Below are 20,696 nucleotides of genomic sequence, written 5' to 3'. Positions count from 1 at the left end.
TCAAAATTTAGAATTGTGTTTTTGATTCCTATAATTCTTAAAAGTTTTTGTATTTGTTTTGTTGTATTGTTTTGTTTATAATTTTTCAAGTTAAAAAATTTCTCTCAAATTTACTTTAAAATCTTTATTGAAAATTTTCAAAAATTTTCAACTTTGAAATTTTCGAAAATTTCAATTGAGATATTGGAATAAATTTAACAGATTTTTTTTGTTCTTATTTTTTTTTGAATTTAAATATTTTGCTAAAATTAATTTGGAAATTAAGATTTTTTTGGATGCTCTGTATTTTTTTGTGATGCTTAGAATTCATATAAATTTTGAATTTTTTTGATGTTTATCAATATTTTTTAAATTTTTTAGTGTTTCTAGTGTTTCTGTTTTTTTACATCTTTAAATTTTTGTAACATGTATTTTTTCAAAGTTTTCAAAACTTTGGTTTATTTAAATCTTTTGAATTCACAATTTTAAATTTTTCTTAGTTTTTTTTAGTTTTCTGGATTTGTTGATTTTTTTTTATTTTTTCAATTCAGCTTTGTTTTTTATCTAAAAAATATTTTTTTAGAATTTTTCTAAAGTTCTGAAAGTTCAAATTTGGCCACGATATTCAATTTAAGAATTTAAAAACAAATCAGAACATTCTTTTTCAATCAGTTTCAAAATACTATTTTTTTTTGTTCTCTTGTTTTTATTATTACTCCTATTTTTTGGAAATCAGAAACATGAAAATTTAGATTTTTCGAATACTTTGAATTTTATTTTAGATTTTTAAGATTCTCACAGATATAGAAATTTTTGAAAATCTCATTGAAATTAAAAAAAAAAAAGATAAAAATAATTTGTAATCCTAAACGTTTTCTAAAATTTTAGAATTTTTAGAATTTTTATAAATTTTCAATTTTCTATGATATTCTGAATTTTTTTAGACTTTTTTAATTTTTTAAATGTATTTTTTTTTTGAGTTCTTATTTTATTTTATTATTTGATTTGCTTTAATTCTCTAGATTTTCAAAATTCTTTTTGAATATCTTGAATTTTTATAATAGTTGAAATCGTTTCGTAATCGATTTTTTTTAATAATTCCAATTTCTCAAATCCTTTAAAATTTTGGCTTTATTCTTATATATTCTAATAGCTTAAAATTCTTGAAAATTTTGAATATGCTAAAAAACAAAAATGAAAGCATTTGAAAAATAAAAAAAAATAATTTTATTTAGGGAAATTCATTTATATTGTATTTTATTCTGAATTCTGTGAACTTTTTGAATTTTTGTTTATTTTGTGGTTTTTTATGATTTATTTTTATTTATCAAATTTTAATAAATTTATTGTTGAATTTGTTTAATTTCAATATTCTAAATGGTTTCAATTTTATTATCAAAGAATCTTAAAATTTCGAAATTAAACATGATTTTTAAAAAACCAAATTAAAAAAAAAACAAAACCTCAAAACAGTTCGAGAGGGTCTTCGTAGCCTAATTGGTTGCGTGTCCGCTACTAAGCGAACAATCATGAGCTTATAACTCAGGGCCCTCAACTGACCGTCTTTGTGTGTTATCCTAGTTACTACGTCCACGCAACAATCATCATGTGATGGTGATCCCAGCCTCTCACTCCACTTACGATCGATCTGCTACATCGGTAATTGATGCTTGTGTTTATAAATCACAACAATGGAAGCCTCATATCAACAGTCCCGCTGTGTCCAACTATGAACATTCGAACAATAAGAATATTCTTACGCCGAAAAATGCGACATGTGTTGTGTATCGATAGAATAGGAATGTCTTACGCCTAAATGGCAAATGTGTAATAGATAAAAATGTGTATCGATGAGATAGGAATATTTTTACGTAGGTCATGCTATGATAAAAAATAGTACATCAACCGAGAAGCATCCGATATAAAAATAAAATAACTCAGCACAGTTAGCACACTTACACCCAACATAGACGATGACCCCGGCGAACAGCAGTATCAACAGAAAGCCCGCAATCAGCGCACAGCCGCACTTCTGATTATCCCCGAGCTTCCTCCGGGTGAATCGAATGTCCGAATCGCTCGACAGCACCGAATCCGCCCGACTGCTCTTCGAGTGCCGATGGTGATGATGGTGGTGATGGTGCTGATGTCCGTTGGATGATTTGTGATGCAATCCGCCACCGCCGCCATTGCTCCTGTGATTGTGATGCTTCGATTGGCTGATGTCCGAGTTGGACCGATGTTTGCGAACTTTTTCCGGGGTGGTGTCCACGCGGGTCCCGGTGTCCAGCGTGTTCAGATGGTTCATGTGGGCGTGATGGTGCAGATGATGGTTAGGTGGCGGGTGTTCGTCGAAGTAGGACGAATCGTCCTCCGGCGGGGGTGGCGGTGGCAGCGAGTCGAAATCGTCCGATTCGGGATACTTTGTACTTTTCTGCAAGGGGGTAGGAAGTCGTAAGTTAAAGAAAATCTTGCAATTTCATCGTTTCTCTGATTGTTTTTAGAGAAAACAATATAGAAAAACTTTTACAGTCAAAATAAAGAAATCAAAATCAATTGCAATTGACGAGAAGTGAACGCGAAAGTTCGGCGTAGAGATAAAGAAAATATATTGAGAGTGAAAGATAATTAAAATACATAATGACCGATTAGATTCGGGAGTTTTTACGCTACCCCTAACAAATTTGCTCGGTAATAACAATAAAAAAACATTATGTAATAGGGAGATATCTGTATTTACATTTAACACCAATTAGTTGATTAAATCCAGAGAAATTTCTGTTTGCTTATGGATTCTGCGACGAAGATACGAAAAGCCCACAACATCTAAGAAATTCAGTCAGCCGTTTTCACCGGCAAGGCCATTGTTCGGACGATGATACAATCGATCAATTAAACGCATGGTTGGGTTGCCGCTGTTGGTTCGATTTTCACCCGATTTTACCACGCGTGGGTAAACAACCATTGAACAAAACACAACTTGGACACACAGATTAGCATCGATGATTTCAGGCCCCATTACTGGCGCGGTGCACATCATCATCTCACTTTCAACCAGCTAATAAAACCAAAGCCTACTTTTGCCGGTGGTCAGCACAAATGAATGAAGGAAGAAGAAAAACCAAAACTACACGCACAATCGTTTGTGGGTGCATAATGGGTATATAATTAGGAAAAAATAAAAATCAATGCAGGCCTAGCCTGAGACGGGGGAGAAACAGTTAAATTGATGGCTGGCGTTCGAATAGATGAGCTGATAAATAAATATATATTCCTTGTCGTGATTTCTGCTGAAAATCTACTGGCGTGTGAAATGTAGGGGAAATTTTCCACCTAAGCGATCGCGTCCGGCGGCATTTCGGTAGGCAGAGTCAGTCAGAAATCATAGTTTTATCGGTAGAATTGAATAAAAGTGTATTTTTACGACAGATAAATTGTTCAGGGGCCTCAAATATGGTTCTCATATCTCTTGCAATTTTGTTGTGGTATGGATGATCATTATCGTTTCGACAATGGGAGACAAATCCATAAACATGGCGAGATGTGTTTTATGATATGTTCGTCTACCGCAATACCATCAGCTAAACGAAACAAGATAAGCAAGAATAGAGACACACAATAATAGGCAGAGATAAGAATAGTTAACAGAGAGATTTGGCAAAAAAAAAGAATGACCACCCTTAAAAAAGAATTTAACAAATGAAATGCATCTATCCGAAAGGCCCCCATAATTTGTTTCCGAAGGTGTTAGGCCTTAGGTATACGCTCGAGATCACGCTTTTTAAGTAACAAAATATGAAGTATTCGAGACATTCATCAAACAGTTTTTTGTTTTATATTTTTGACAATTTGTTCTTGAAAATATTTAGGTTATAAGCAAAAATAATGACTGAGATTTTAATCTTCAATACTCGACATAGGGAATCAGTAAATTCGTAACCCATATGCAGGAAAAGAAAGCATCGAAAAAAATATATATAGTGAGGAAAATTCGTTTAAACGCAAGCTTATTCTTGTTCGAAGTCCTCAAACAAGTGATTTTAAATCTGTCTTCACAAGCTGTCTTTCATTTTAAAGAGGGAAACTCGCTTAAACGCTCACAATTGAATATAAGTGACCGGCCCACCTATGACACAAAAAACCTTGGCAATCTGTCATTTGAGTATTGTTGTTGTGTTAGTACGCAAAACATTTGTCGGTGCTGGTAATTTTTTTGATCTGAAGTGAAAAATGCCGAAAAAAAGTTATTTAACACTAGGTTTACGGACGTTTCTTATATACCGTCAATATATATTTACCTCGATCAATGCATAAAAGTGGAATATGTGGAGATGGAGATGGATAAATGCAGCCGTTTTTTGTCATTTTCCTTATAAAATTCGAAATGCGTCAAAATGACCTAGTGTTAAGTGAATCAGAACAAAGGTTTCTTCGTGAACTGAAGAAAACTGTTATTAGTAATCGGGAAATAGGAAGGAGAGTAAACAGATCCGAAACATCGATTCATAATGTGCTGAAGTAAGATGAAAAATACGGCCTTAAAAAGAAAACTAAGGGGAATATCAAAACAAGCAATCGTGGCGGGAATCGAACTCTGGAGCTAGCCGGCACTGGAAAGTTCAATGTATCGGAAATGAAACAGGAACTTGGACTCACGATTACTCTCGATTATAAGCGCTTCACACAGATATTGCGGGGATCTGATTATTTCAAGTACACTAAAAAAATCGAATCTTACTCCAGCACATATTCAGCCTCGATAAAATTTCGCCAAAAAGCATAATATGTGATCGTGATCGTCCGGGAAAAAAGGGGGCTTAGTTTTTTCACGATTCGGGACCAGAAAACCCTTAAGAACCAATTGAGATCCATCCGAGGGCCCTAAGATGAAAATTCAGCCCGTGAGATGGTTTTTTGTACAAGGTCTATTCTACCTTCTTAATAAGCTGAAGACGTTCGGATCGGTGGTGGATCGCCCATGTTCGCCCATGCACGCTGATTAGCCGCTGGAATGCTGGAAAACGGTGCTGTGGACAGACGAATCCAAACTCGAGCTTTTCAATCGAAAGAGGCGGATACGTGTGTGATGCAAGTTGGGTAAAGAGCTGCAGAAGCGTCACAACCAAGGGACAGTCAAACAGAGAGTACACCCAAACTAACGTTAGCCGAAAACATTTCATTTTTGGCAGAAATGATGCCAATTCGTGTGCTGGAGAGTCAAATGCGCAGCTCATTAGCTGTTTTAAAAGCTTAAAAATGGTTTGTATGTATGCGAGCAGACATCTCTTTCTGTTTTCCTTTCTCGATTCATTTGGGATTGTGCAAAAAAAGTCAATACGACTTCAATGGGGATCGAACCAAGGCTGCCTGGAATGCAAAGGTATTTCACACGACCACCCTATCCATATAACCGCCAGCGCAGTTATATTGAAGCTTGATAATATCACACCTCATCATAATTTTTTTTAAAATTTATTTATCAGGCTCATTAGCATTTTAGCTGTTACAGAGCCGGGTTTTGATCGTGTACATGTACATATGTTTATGTTTCTATAAATTGTAAATTACACAGTAGTTAGTAGTAGCCACTTAGGCGTTAAGTTTTCTGTTCCATTACATTATGGTAAAGTACACAGTAGTAGCCATTTAGGCGTAAGGTTATTCTTTCTGTTCTTCCATTGTTCAGCAGACCGGACAGCGGAGACAGTTGATATTGATCATTGTTGGGTTATTTATAGAACAGCAGCCCGATGTTTCTTGCAGAGCAGAGCAGTTGTATGGATGAATCGATCTTTGTTCCACCGTGGATCGATCTCCATAGCTGATGATGGTTGCATGGACGTAGTTATTCTATAACAACACAAAGATGGTCAATTGAGGGCCCTGAGTTTGAACTCACGATCGATCGCTTGGTAAGCGAACGCGCAACCAAGTGGCTACGAAGACCCCCCCATCATCATAAAATGAAGTTGGAAAGTGTTTCCTAAGAGGATAAAGAAGAACATGAACGAGAATAGCTTTCTCTGTCTGAGGCGTGTATTTGGCAAACCATACGAAAAGCTTTCATCATTTAAATGTGTCTCCTGTTTCGCTCGCTGTTTGGCTCTAGCATATATATTATACAAATGATATACATGTATTGGGGAGTAGAACATTTTCTGTTATTTTTCAGCTCATTTAATGTAAAAAATCGGGATGCCATAACTTGTGCTAAAAATAAACTTTGGGTGTAGGCAACGTAATGGTGTGAGGGTGCTTTTCATGAGGTGAGGTGGACAGATTGGTGAAGATTGACGGAATCATGACGACAGAGTCGTACTGCAACATCCTGCGTGAAAATGTCGAGGTCTCCCTGATCAAGACGGGCCTTGAAAAACGCTTCGTTTTTCAGCAGGATAACGATCTAAAGCACACGGCCAAGGAACAAAGTCATTCTTCTCGTCATGTCGCATGAAATCCCTTGAATGGCCCTCACAAAGCCCAGATCTTAACCCAATTGAAAACCTGTGTGCCAACTCCGACCAAACCAAAACAAAACCGAACCAGTGTCATCATTAAAAAAATATTTTGAAGCCCTGAGACGGGCGCGGAAACACTCGACTCACAAAACATGAAGGATCTTGTGGAGAACATGCCGAACCGCTTGAAGGCTAAAGACAGTCATGTCAATTATTGAATTGTTTTCTTGTTGGCCTTCATTTAAGTTAAATGCTTCAATTTCTGATCTGGGCACTGTTTTTTCTGGAATAGAAACTGTTTTTTTTATATAAGAAAAACTTTTATTCTTCTCAGTGCAACATGAATTAAATTCAAAAAGAACATAATAAATAAAATTTCAAGAATGACTACGATGTGTTCAGTTTTCATTTTAACAAAAAAGTGAACGAAGCGAAAAAAAATTAATAGGTACTATATTTTGACAATCACTGTAGATCCGATGTAAAAAATTATCGTGGAGTAGCAATTATCTCTTGCATTCCATAACTCTTGGAGGTCATAATACACCATAAACTTTTTAATAACTAAAACGCGAATTACTAATGAGTAACACGGAAAACCCCCAAAAATATTTAAGAGATACAATTTGAAACTCCTTCTTTCTGGAAGTATCACTGGTGAACGGTATCGACTTCGATTAGTACTTTTGAACAGAGCTCTGGATGGAAAGTGATCGAAGATAGGAGAATAGGCGCATCAAAATAATTGTACAGGACATCAAAATCGATGTTATTCTGGTTTACACTTCACGCTCTCGTTTTGTAAACAAAGCGATTCCTCGTGCTCATCTCGATCGCCGATCATAACCCTTTTTCGACTCAACTCGTCCACTACTCGAGGATAAACAAAACAAAACACAACTGATGTTTCTCTTAGAAACGACATTGTAAATGAACAAAGGGTCATTCTGGTTTCCATCCCACTTTCCACACGGAGTTCATTTTGACACTTCACGATCGGTGGAAACGGGAATAGGTGCAAAAAAGTGAAGTGGGGACGTGAAAAAAGTGAAGTAGTGGGAACGTACGAGAATAAGGCTCAAAATGATCATCATGCGCAAATATCTTACAAAAATAACGAAGAAAAATCAATGCCTCTTAGCTACCCAAAACGAAAGGTAATTTCCACTTTCCAAAACCGGTACGTCTTCTCTCTCTGCCTCCAGTACAAATTGATCTTTGGCATCCAAAAGATCGACCAATCGGTTGAATTATTCCGTATTATACATGCCTTACTTCGCTCATCCAACGCATCATGATCTTATCGCGCATCGAGCGCTCATTTCGATCGGTCCGAATCAAAACAAACCCCATCTGATCCCCTCGTCGTACGAGGGGCGTGTTGTGAGAGCGTGCGTACGGTATGTCACGGTAATAACCTCTCACGGACGAACGGTGGATGAGGCAAAAAAGAGTAAAACACCTATTTGTACGTTTAATTTTCCCTTCGATTGAGTTGCGATCACAAATTAAATTACATCTTTTCTCGATCGGGTTACGTATTGCTCTGTGCATTATTGGCCCTCACCTCCCCAATTAAAGCTTTCCGCGTAGTGTGTTTTTCGGAGCGTGATTGAGCAATTCCCCAATTCCTTGCCGCAGTAAATGTTTGTTATTTTGTGTTATTTTATGGCTTTGTTTTGTCAATTTTCTTCGTCCACCTTTTTTGACGGTGATGATGATGATGATTGCTTATCGGGTTTTTCTTTCTCAACCGGTTAAGCGAATGCAAAGTATGAGCGGTTACGAAATCCATGCGCATCTTCTTCGCCTTTCGCCGGAACATGGTTGGAGTGCTACCAGCTGGTGCCGTGGTGAAAGGGTCTGATGATCTGATGCTAATTTTCACCAGATTATGTGATTATGTGATTGTAGCAGGGGGAGCAAATAAACAGGCACAAACATTTCGCTACAATATGCGGTTGCGGTTTTTCATTGGGAGCAGGTTAGGTTACGATTTGGATCGTAACGCACCCCTTTGGCGAGGGAACATAATACGCGATGCGCTACCGCGCAGCATAAGTTACATATATACAGTCTCTATTATACAAGATACAAGATGCGTAACGATTGCTTTCATGATTGTAATGTGTAAAATATGGAGGCCTATGCTCGGAATGGAAACAAAGAATCGCCAAAGGCGCTTCGAGAGAATTCTCGGATCAACCCCAGCCCAAGGTAGCCCAAATTACAGTAATTGTCGTTTACAGTTTCGACCACGTGTGCCTCATTGCGCTCATGTACACACACAAAGAGGTGTTAAAAGGTGCGCTTCCGGCAATACCACAATCGTTTGGTCCGCACGGTCCGAAACTCCCGCTGACCTTTCCTTCAACCATCAAATTGCCAACATTCGTTCAATTATGGGCGTTAAGGTTGTGTTTTGTTTCGCCTCTTCGGTTTCGGAAAATTCGCCGCTGTGAATGTGAAGGAGTGTAGAAAACAAACACAGAAACGTCAGCGGTCTGTAATTAGTTGGATTATGCAAAGCTGCGTCCCAAAGATAAGTTGTTGCGATCGCTACCATACGGGCAGCGATGAGAGCTGATGCGGTTTCGCGTGAAAGTTTGATTATATGTTGGATGTTTATCAGGCGCTCGGGAGCATTCCCACGGCTTTCAATCGCGCGGTATCAACCTGCAACCGTAGGGTTTCGCCACATCACCACCTTTAGCGGATAGATAGTTGCGAGTGATTTGTCTTCAGATGATTCAGAGTGTGCCAATGGATGAAATTTCGTGCAAAATAACACACAGTGCTTGGAGGCAATCGGTTGTGTGAAGAGAGAGTGAAAACCAGTATATTTCGCCATATTGCACCTACCTTGCGGAAAAAACTTGGCGAGAACCTCTTAAAGACCTGGGGGGAAATATTTTTGTTATTAGTATATCTAGGTAATGGTATACAGATTTGCATGACTGGCATGAAACTAATATAGGCTCATGATTGACAAAACACAAAACGAAAGCAACCTTAGTACAGGGAGAGCAATTGTTAATTTCCATAATACACCTTTGATCCAGCTTTCCGCATGCTTGATTTTTTTACAACAAATTGACTTCCGTAATACTTTCAAAAGTGGAAGACAAAATATACTCATTCCTAACGGAATATAATTTACACTGAAAAAGATACTTGCCAGCCCTTAAATTAACAAGTCTCTTAGTATTGTTTACTTGCTGTGTTTTTTGTTAGTTACAGAATTTTCAGTATGCGATAATTTTTAAGTTTAAATGTGCATCTATAACCAATCATTTTTTACGAAAGAACTTACATCTCAATGTGTCTGAAAGAGCAATTTGTTACATTGATTGCAAGAAGCGGGATTGAAGAGCATGTACGCAAGTCTTCGTCCTCTAATCAATAAGGTCAACAACCACAAGAAGTTGTCGTTCGAACTTAAATATACTTGTTCCTGAGTTTTGAAACTGAGTGGTTTGGTCTGATGAGAGTAAGTTTGAGCTCTTCGAGAAGAAAGAACGATTTCATTATTAGATGAAACCGAAAGAACTGAATCACTTAGGTATTATGTTGTGGGAGTGCTTCTCATTGATCAGTGTTTGTAAACTCTCGCCATCCGAAGTCACCCGACTGCTGACTGAGTTAATTGATATACACTGGAGTCGCTTTTTACGCGGGGGATACGCGCCGCGTAAACATAAATCGCGTAAAAGAAAACCGCATAAATTCCAAAATCCGCGTAAAAAAACTGCGTAAATTCCAAAATCCGCGTAAAAATAAACTGTGTAATTTTCAAAGTCCGTGTAAAAATCTAACAAACAGTGAATTAGTAGTTTAAAATGCAACCCATACTCTAACAATTGATTACCTCAATTTTTTCGCATGCTACAATCATGGTATCTGTATCTTCTTTTAATTCTTAGCTACTAATCAGTGATACAATACAAACTTATTTCGTGAAATGTCACATCAATCAGCATATTGAATTTTTACGCGGTTAATGCGAGCCGCGTTAAAAAAACCGCGTAAATTTCGAAATCTACGTAAAAAAACCGCGTAAATTCCGAAATTCGCGTGAATTCCAAAGTCCGCGTAAAAATAAACCGCGTAAATTCCAAAAACCGCAAAAAAAGCCGCGTAAAATAAATCCGCATATAAAAAAACCGCGTAGGAAGCGACTTCAGTGTAATCAGTGAAAATTTGGAAGAATCGCATCTGAAAATGAGTCTCGAGGAAAATTTCATCGTCCTGCAATATGGCGGTACTCAGCTCGTAAATCAGTTTCATTGTTCAAAGCCAATCGCATTAAACTGTTGGAATGGCTATGTCAGATGGTCTTAATTCGACTGAAACCTTATGATCAATTTTGAATCGATAGATTGATGAAGGTAACGTTTGCGAACAAAATTACCCCTTTTGAGGCCCTGACCGAAGCATGACAGAGTATCGACAAGGAATATCTTCATAATCTTGTTGTATTTTTTTTTTTTTGGAATGCTCGCTCATTATTATTTGTTTCGTTTTTCCTCTTGTTTCCACTATTTTTCCTTATTTTGTTTATCAATTTTTCCCTGGCTTTTTTCTTATATTTCCTATTTTACTATTTGATTTATTTTTTTAGTTTTTCCTGATATTTCACTTATATTTTTCAATATTTTCCTCCGTCTTTTTTATTCGTTTTGCTTCTAGTGTCTCCTGAGGTTAATCAAACATGAGGTAAATTATAGAAAATTCAGGAGTAAAGGGTTCGGAAGGGAAGTGCGTTTTAATATATTATTGATATAAGGAAATAAATCAGAGAAAATCAGAGAATGAAACTCAGGATTTTTGTTAAACAGGGATATGGTTAAAAATGAGGATTTTGCTGATTTTACCGATTTTTGAGATTTTCCAAACAATTTTGATTTTCCTGCCTTTCTGTTTTTTTCTTCCTTTCTAGATTTTTCAACTTTTTGCTATTTTTTAAGATTTTTTCATTTTCTTTATATTTTTGATATTATTTATATTTTTCAACCTTTTCTGATTTAATTTTTTTTTCATTTTCAAGAATTTTTAAATTTTTGAAAGAGAATGAGTTAAATTAGTGAAAAATTAGGAATAAAATGTTTGGAGTGAAAGTAGTAATATTATGAGTGTTAGAAAAGAATATTGGAGAAAATCAGAAAAAACCCAGGATTGTTCTTAAGCCAGGAGAAGAAAAATAAAGGGATAAGGTTAAAAATTAGGATTTTAATGATTTTACCATTCCAGTTTTTGCGAATTGTTCTGAATTTTCTGCCTTTTGATATTTTTCATTTTCAGGTTTTTCTGTTTTTTTCTTTCTCTCAACTTTTTGCTAATTTTTCAGATTTTGTCATGTCCTTCATATATTTATATTATTTATATTTTTTCTATTGTTAAGATTCATCAGATTCATGTTTAAAAATTCTTTAGATTTTTCAGATTTTTTAGATTTTTTTAGATTTGTCATTTTTTTTTAGATTTTTCATATTTTTTGTATAATTTATATTTTTATATATTTTTAGACTTTCAAATTATTCAGACTTTCCATTTTTTTCGTTCTACGGATTTTTTTTGTGTTTTTGGATTTTTCATATTTCTTATGTCATTTAAATTCTTAGATTTTCAAATTATTCTGACTTTCCATTTTTTAGTTTTTCTGATTTTTTTTGTGTTTTCAGATTTTTCTCATTTTATATATTGTCCATATTGTTTATTTTTTTACATACATCTTTCAGATTTTTCAGATTTTCCTGATCATTCTGATTATCTGCCCGTTCAAATTTTTCAATTTAAAAGAAAAAATTCAGATTCTTTCGATTTTTAATTTTTTCTGTTTTTTCTGCCTTTTACATCTTTTTACGAATTCTTCAGATATTTTTTTCATTTTTCTAATTGTATTAAAAACTGGCTGACCCGGCGAACTTCGTCCCGCCCAAAATTATTGTTTTTTTTTTCCAAAATATATATTTTTATAAAGGCTCATATGGCGTTAGCCTCACGGGGCCGGGAGTTCAATACAATTTTTCTTATTATCTATGTTAGTAATATGTAACCGATTACTCGCGGTTGGCTCGAGGTTAGTATTACAAGTGTTTTCGTAATTAGGATGTTGCTGTCTCCAATGCTCTGTACGTGTGCCCGACACGGGATACTTCCTATTGGGATGCAGCTGACCATTAATCAGCAATGCCCCCCTAGTTTGTACCTCATATCTAGCGTGGTGCGTCTTTCTCGACTCGAGGAATCCAGGATAGAATGGTCACTAGCCGGCGCAATCATCAGTTCGTGTAGAGTTGTCATGAGCGATACAACCTTTGGCTCTTGTTGAATGATCAGTGGACTGCACAACCTTTGGCCCGTGTGTCTGTAAAGAGTGTGTGTATGTATTGCCGCGACTAAGTAAAAGTTTATCGATCGGATAGGAGGGATATGAAACGGGGACACAACGAAGGAAACATCATTAAACGTTGACATCGGCGTTTCTGAGGAACAGGTATAGATGAAGCAGAAGATCAGGATCCCGGCTACCTAAGATATCCCGGACGGGGATATCCGATTGTCTGCCTTGTGCTCTTAGTGCTCTAGAGAGCTGAGAGCGAGCAGCATGGAACCGGATACCCGACCAGACAACATGCTCGATGTCGTGGTAGCCATCGCCACAATCACAAAGATTGTTTGCTGCGAGCCCAATGCGATAGAGATGCGCGTTTAGGTTGTAGTGATTGGACATAAGCCGAGATATCACGCGAATGAAATCACGACCTACATTCAATCCCTTGAACCATGCACTCGTCGAGACCTTAGGGATAATCGTGTGTAACCAACGACCGGACTCATCTCCACTCCACATGCGCTGCCAACTTACGAGCGTATATTGACGAGGAATGTGGAAAAATTCATTATAAGCAATTTGCCTTTCAAAAAGAGTGCCTTCTAAAGCGCCCACCTTAGCTAGTGAGTCCGCTTTCTCATTCCCCGGAATCGAGCAATGAGAGGGAACCCATGCTAAGGTAATCTTGAATAATTTTTCGACCAAAACACTGAATAGTTGTCTTATTCTTGTTAGGAAATAAGATGAGCGTTTATCAACCTTCATTGAGCGGATTGCCTCTAATGAGCTGAGACTGTCTGAAAAAATAAAATAGTGGTCGATGGGCAATGTTTCAATGATCCCCAGTGCGTAGTATATCGCACCCAGTTCAGCAACATACACGGAACAAGGATCTTTGAGTTTGAAAGAGGCACTGGAATTTTCATTGAAGATGCCAAAGCCAGTGGACCCGTTTATGAATGAACCGTCAGTAAAGAACATTTTATCAGATCTAACTATGCCCCCATATTCTGCCGAAAATATCGGCGGAATAGAATCTGAGCGTAGATGATCTGGGATTCCATGGATTTTTTGTCGCATGGACAGATCAAAAATTACAGAGGAATTGCAAACGTATGGGAAGCAAACTTGGTTGGAGATGCCTGGTGAAGGGTGCACGTCGTGGGTAAGGTACTCCTGGTATAAAGACATAAAACTTGACTGAGGAATCAGTTGGAGTAGATTTTCGAAGTTATCAATCACCAATGGATTCATGATCTTGCAACGGATGAGAAATCTGTAGGATAATTCTGTGAACCGAAGAGTAAGCGGGGGTACTCCTGCCAAAACTTCGAGACTCATCGTATGTGTCGAATGCAAACACCCCATGGCTATACGCAAGCAACGATATTGTATCCTCACCAGCTTGAGAATATGAATCCTGGCAGCTGATCGGAAGCAAAAACTGCCATATTCTAACACTGACAATATCGTTGTTTTGTACAACTGAATGAGGTCTCCTGGGTGGGCACCCCACCATGTTCCGGTAATTGTTTGGAGAAAATAGATTCTTTGCTGGCATTTCTGTTTCAAATACGCAATGTGTATTCCCCAGGTACATTTAGAGTCAAAATATACTCCAAGGTATTTGAAAAACATCGAGTGCCTGATCGTTTTGCCGGATAGGTGAAGCTGGAATTGGGCGGGTTCGTGCTTCCTGGAAAAAACGACCATTTCGGTTTTCTCCGTAGAGAATTCGATACCCAGCTTAAGAGCCCACGTGAACAAGTTGTTCAGGGTATCTTGCAAGGATTTTTGCAGAGCGACGGGATTAGTACCCGTGATGGAAATAACTCCATCGTCTGCAAGTTGTCTCAGCGTGCAGTCTCTAGTTAGACAATCATCCATATCATTGACGTAAAAACTGTACAAGAGGGGGCTTAGGCAGGAGCCTTGCGGTAGGCCCATAAAACTGTAACGAGAAGATTTTGAGTTGCCATGAGAGAAATTCATGTGCTTTCTGACAGTAAATTGTACAGGAAATTATTCAGAATTGGTGAAAGTCCACGATTATGAAGCTTCTCTGAGAGAATTTCCATGGAAACTGAATCAAATGCCCCTTTGATATCGAGGAAAACGGAAGCCATTTGTTCTTTGCGAGCAAATGCGATTTGGATTTCAGAAGATAGCAGCGCGAGACAATCATTTGTCCCTTTACCTCGGCGGAAGCCAAACTGCGTATTTGACAGCAAATTGTTCGCTTCAACCCACTTGTCCAAACGAAGTAGAACCATTTTCTCTAACAATTTACGAATACAAGATAACATTGCAATCGGCCTATACGAGTTGTGATCGCAAGCCGGCTTGTTGGGTTTCCGTATGGCTATCACTCTCACTTGTCTCCAGTCATGCGGGACAATATTCAGCTCCAGAAACTTGTTGAACAAGTTCAGCAAACGCTGTTTTGCCAAGTCGGGAAGATTCTTCAACAAGTTGAATTTAATCTTGTCCGACCCCGGAGCTGAATTGTTACATGAGAGGAGGGCAATTGAGAATTCCACCATCGAAAAATTCTCATAGTCGCATTGGAGCGGAATGTCGCGTACGACGCTTTGTGCAGGAACGGAATCGGGACAAACCTTTCTTGCAAATTTGAAAATCCAACGGTCAGAGTATTCCTCACTTTCATTTGTATGGTTCCAGCCACGCATTCTCCTAGCCGTATTCCAAAGAGTGCTCATAGCGGTCTCCCTTGACAAACCATTGACGAACTTTCGCCAATATCCACGCTTTTTTGCTTTTAGTTTGGCTTCTAGAGCTTGGTGCTTTCGAAACCATTCCACTAGTCCAGTTTTCCGGAATTTTTTGAAAGCGGATGATTTTTCAAGGTAGACCTTTGAACACTCCTTGTCCCACCAAAGTGATGGAGGACGACGTCGTAAAGTGGTAGCAGGAACACGTTTCTTTTGAGCTTGAAGTGCGCTTTCGTAAATCAAACTCGATATAAAATTATACTCATCGAGTGGAGGAAGTTCATGCATTGAAACAAGTGCTTCAGATATTATTTCTGCAAATTTTCTCCAGTCAATATTTTTCGTGAGGTCATACGCAATATCGACTGACTCACGAGAACCTGATTCATTGGCGATCGATAAAATTATTGGCAGGTGGTCACTACCGTGGGGATCTTGGATTACCTTCCACGTGCAATCCAGGGATAACGAAGAAGAGCAAAGTGATATGTCTAGCATGCTTGCCCGTGCAGGAGGGTTGGCTATTCTGGTTGCTTCCCCAGTATTCAAAACTGTCAATTTGAAGTTGTCACACAGATCATAAATCAAAGTGGCACGGTTGTCATCATAGAGTGAACCCCATGCTGTTCCATGGGAGTTGAGGTCACCTAAGATTAGCCGCGGCTCCGGCAGTGCCTCGATGATATCAAAAAACTGATGGCGGCCAACCATAGTTCTTGGAGGAATATATATCGAGGCAATGCAGAGGTCTTTGCCATTGATTTGTGTCTGGCAAGCGACAACTTCAATGCCTGTCATCGATGGGAGAGTGACTCTATAGAAGGAGTGGCATTTTTTGATCCCCAATAGTACGCCACCAAACGAGTCATTTCGATCGAGGCAAATAATGTTGAAATCGTGGAAATTCAGTTCGTCGGCTGAAGAAAGCCATGTTTCACAGAGGGAAAATACATCACAGTTAGAACTATGAATTAAAAATTTAAATTGATCTAGTTTAGGGATGATGCTTCTGCAATTCCACTGTATTACAGTGGTCAAATCCTTGACCTCTTGCACTGAATCAGGCATCGAGGGAAATGAACGCTGCTAAAAAACCACATTTTTCTTTCAAAAATGTTCTCACAATCGGAAGCAAACATAATACTATGCTTTTAAGAGGGTCATTTATATTTAAAGCATTTAAAATATTGTCCACCAGGTCAGAAAGCGTAAGCAAGCCAGATTGTGGCTGTTGCCTCGACCGCGAAAAAGGAACAGACGTCTTGGGCTCTGCTCCGGGAAGTGCTGAGGACCCCTGGTGCGTAGAAGAACCGCTTAAACCAGGAGGTACTTGCTTCGGTCTATTCTCAGCACGTTCGATACGAGGTTTCATTCCAACTTGGGAAGTTTCGGTCTTCTTTCTGGGGAGTGATGGAAAAGAAATAATTTTTCTTTTCCTAATGGCACCCTGTGATGTACCGGAACTTCCTGCATTGGGAGCGTCTGCAACAGGCTCGTCGTTCTGCAGAATGGAGTAGGGATTGTCCTGAGTCGTTGAGGCGGAACTCTTAAGCATTTCTGCATAAGTCCGCTTGGAACGTTCCTTTAAGGAACGCTTGATTTTTTCCCCTCGTTGTATGTACACCGGGCATTGAGAAAGATCATGGGGGCCCCCGTCGCAATGAAGACACTTGCGCTCTTTTGCGCAAGAAGTCCCATCATGACTCTCTCCACAATCTGCGCAACGTTGTTTATTGCAACAATAGGCGGCCGTGTGACCGAGTTGCATACATTTGTTGCATTTCATTACCCGGGGTACAAACAACCGAACAGGTAAACGAAGAGCACCTATTGCAACGTAGTTTGGAAGAGCGGAACCCTCAAATGTCACTCGAAAAGAGTTTGTCCGATTGAGAACTCGTTTGTCATTTTTAAGTGACACAGACTTCAGTCGATCGCATTCAAGAATCTTCACACTTTTAAGTGAGGAATTCTTGAAGCGACCGACACCATCGAGTATCTCTTTTCGAGTCAAACCCTTTTCGTTTATTACACCGTCTATTTCAACGTTGCAACAGGGTACGTATACGCGATACTCAATCGCGAAGAGATAAACATATTATTGTTTTGATATGAATTCTTTAGAACAAATGTCTAAACTTTTCTCATCATAACATTGTTCTATGGGCACAATAAAACAAATACAACGAAGACAGCTCAAAAGGCACCTTTCCGTCTTCGGATTTTGCGATTAGCAACACATTTGGCCTTCCTTTTTTGACGTGGGACTACGTCTAACCGGAGTATATGGGGGGTAAAATGAAAACCTAAACACAGAACATGCAGGAAAAAATGAAAGATTCCGAATGCTTATAACTCGAACATTTCTTACTGGATCGGAAAGATGTTTGCATCAATTGATAGGAAATATTTCTACGCATCTATCGCAATTAATAAAATGTTATTTTTCATTAGATAAACAATTGAATAACTGTAAAATGTTAAGCGTTATCTAAACGCACTAACTACCTCGTTTTGATTGGCCCGATTTACGGTTTCCCCAACACAGCCATTATAACCAAGCAGTTTTGGGGAAATCGGCCATGCAAATACATGAAAGTGTGGGGTATTTCTATTCCGACTCAAATGTGTTCACCTAATACAGACTTCTAAACCAAGGTGTCTGGGAAAATCGGCATTGCAAATAAATTCAAACTGTGAGTACTTTCGAACTCGCTTGCCTTTGTGCAGACTGGTATATGTTTCCTTAACATGGTCTTCTAAACTTAGGAACGTGGGAAAATCTTGCAGACATTAGAGGCGAATGAACTTTCAAGTTTAAAGGCTCTATAATATAAAAAGTATAAGTTGAAGTTGTTGCTTCATGCAAGCCGGGGGTACTTTTGCACCCGCATTTTATCGTGTAAGTGTTTTCCTAACACGGACTACAAAAAACGGATACGAACACAACGCTTTGGTTTAGTTATTCAAGATTGCATTGAATTATATGCCTTCATATCTTCTGCTCACTGAATTTCTGGCACTCAGTGCCTGAAGTTCATCAATTCAAGCAACTTCGTGGTTCGAGAAGTACGTACACATGAGAGATGTAAACTTCAGATGGAAATTAAAAATAAAATAATCGTTTGATAATTCTTCCATTCACATATTTTGTCCCAGGCATCATACCAAACGTAAAAGGACTGTCATTAAATTAATTTGTAACGAAGGACATAATCTACCGCAATGCATAAATTGACCTTACATGGCATTTATTCAATCTCTTTACTCACAAAGTAAATATATTGAATTCTATGGAATCCGGAAATTGTTTCATGATTGCTATTATTCCGCCTGAAAATCCATCTCCACTTTCAAACAAAGATCAATTTCGTTTGCGCAAACATCGAATGGACTAACAACGCTTATCATGATGTAATTTTCGAGCATATGGGTATCAATTTTCCGAATTTTCCGACCTTCCTTTAGAGTTTTCCGAAAATTTTCCGATTTTTCTCTCCATAACATTGATCTACGGGCAGAGACATCAATACATCAAAATGAAGATGGCTCAAATCAGACGATTCCTTATTCGGGTTTCGCGCTTAGCAACACATTTAGCCTTACATTTTTATTTATATAGATCTGGTATATTTCATATTTAAAAAAATTTTATATTGTTTATAATTTATGTATTCTCCAGGTTTTTTAGATCTTTTCAGATTTTTCGGATTATTCCGATTTTTTCGCCTTCTTAGAAATTCTTCAAATTTGTTCATATTTTTACGATTTTCAAAACTTTTCTGTTTTTTGCCTTTTACATTTTTTTTAGTTTTCCGATTTTTAAATTTTAGCCTTTTAGATTCCATAACTTTTTTGATAATTATTCAGATTTTCAATTACTCGCATTTTTCAATCAATTATCCGCAACCAATCAACAATTCGCATCTGATCAACCGGAAAAAGCAAACTGGGAACTCTAGTTTGGAATTTATCAAAACCACGTAATATATGAAAACTAATATTATTAACTGTGGTGAAGTATATTATCATGTGAATTCCAATTTCAAGACTTTGCCGGAAGTTAGCATGAGTTTTGAATCCGGAATCACTGTTCATTTTACAATAGCAATCACAGTAGGCGTATCTGAAATCTTTTGACAGCAAGTTGTTTGGAAAAATCTGTATCTTTCAACGATAAAACGTTCGCGTTGTTCCGTTTTGTTTTGAAAAAAGTGTGCAGGATGAAAACCGAGAGAAGAACTTTGATTTTGGAAACCCACATTAAAAATAATAATTATTTTCTGAAAAGAACAACGAATTATCTGCACTTTGATGTAAACACATTTTTGTACCTTTAACCAATCCCGAGATGCAACTGGATTTTTGATTCCGGATTCTGAATGTTTCAACCTTTATTTCAAGAAAGACTATGTTTTAAGTACTGCGTTCAAGTACATTATATACAATACTGTTTTTAGTCCTACATTATTAAAATGCCAACATTGTTTCATTGTCGAATGTCATTGTACAGGAAATTCGACTATCGACTCACCTTAAAGTCCCAATCCTTATCGCCGCCCATCGGTGGGCTATTGTTGTGATTGTATCCATTGATGTTCGAGCTACTGTTGTTGTGGTTGTGGTTATTATTGTTATTGTTGTGAATAATATTACTATTGTTTCCAACACTCATCCGTCGTCCAACAACTATATTGTTGTTGTTACTATTATTGCTGCTGTGATTGTTGCCGCTGCTACCGCTGCGATGGTGATGATGATGATGATGATGGCTGCTGCCGTTCGATCTTCCGTTACCACCGACGCCACCGCCTCCACCGCCTCCACCTCCACCGATATCGTTCGATAGTGTCATGACTCTGTGATCGAAGAGCAAAGCAAATGAGAGAACGAACGGCACTCCGTTCGCCGTTTGCCGCGCGTTTGACCTACTTTGCTCTGCGCCGCTGCGGTTACTTCAGCCTCTAACTGTGTCCCGCTTGGGATCTCATCTCCAGGAGTCGTCTGTGGATGGGTTTGCCCGCGTTGTATTTTTTTCACACTCAGCTCGATTCTGGAAGAAAGAGAAGCACACAATCGAAAGTGAGATTGGCGATCGATTGAATGGGATTATGGAATCGATGATGAAACAGGTTGAAATTACAACGGTTTCCGACAGGTACAAAAACACACGGAGGCAATCCTCCGGAATGA

General features: G+C 38.0%; 1 protein-coding gene across 2 annotated transcripts in view; it reads right to left on the bottom strand.

Annotated features, from left to right (window-relative positions):
• The window catches only part of LOC129766374 (uncharacterized), a 115,677-nt gene that overhangs the window by 12,301 nt on the left and 82,680 nt on the right, over nucleotides 1-20,696 (bottom strand). Inside the window, exons 2-4 of one of the 2 annotated variants that reach the window (XM_055766901.1) lie at nucleotides 20,038-20,556; nucleotides 9,300-9,335; nucleotides 1,939-2,413 (exon numbers count right to left, since the gene is read on the bottom strand). In XM_055766901.1, coding sequence (XP_055622876.1) covers nucleotides 1,939-2,413; nucleotides 9,300-9,335; nucleotides 20,038-20,358 — 832 coding nt within the window. In that variant the 5' untranslated portion in view covers nucleotides 20,359-20,556. The remainder of the gene's footprint in view (nucleotides 1-1,938; nucleotides 2,414-9,299; nucleotides 9,336-20,037; nucleotides 20,557-20,696) is intronic. The other variant, XM_055766905.1, reaches the window with a different exon arrangement.

This window comes from Toxorhynchites rutilus, chromosome 1 (genome assembly GCF_029784135.1).
Source record: "Toxorhynchites rutilus septentrionalis strain SRP chromosome 1, ASM2978413v1, whole genome shotgun sequence".
In the NCBI taxonomy this organism is placed as follows: Eukaryota; Metazoa; Arthropoda; class Insecta; order Diptera; family Culicidae; genus Toxorhynchites; species Toxorhynchites rutilus.
Note: the sequence above shows the minus strand (reverse complement) of the source record. Positions and strands in the feature narration are given on the sequence as shown.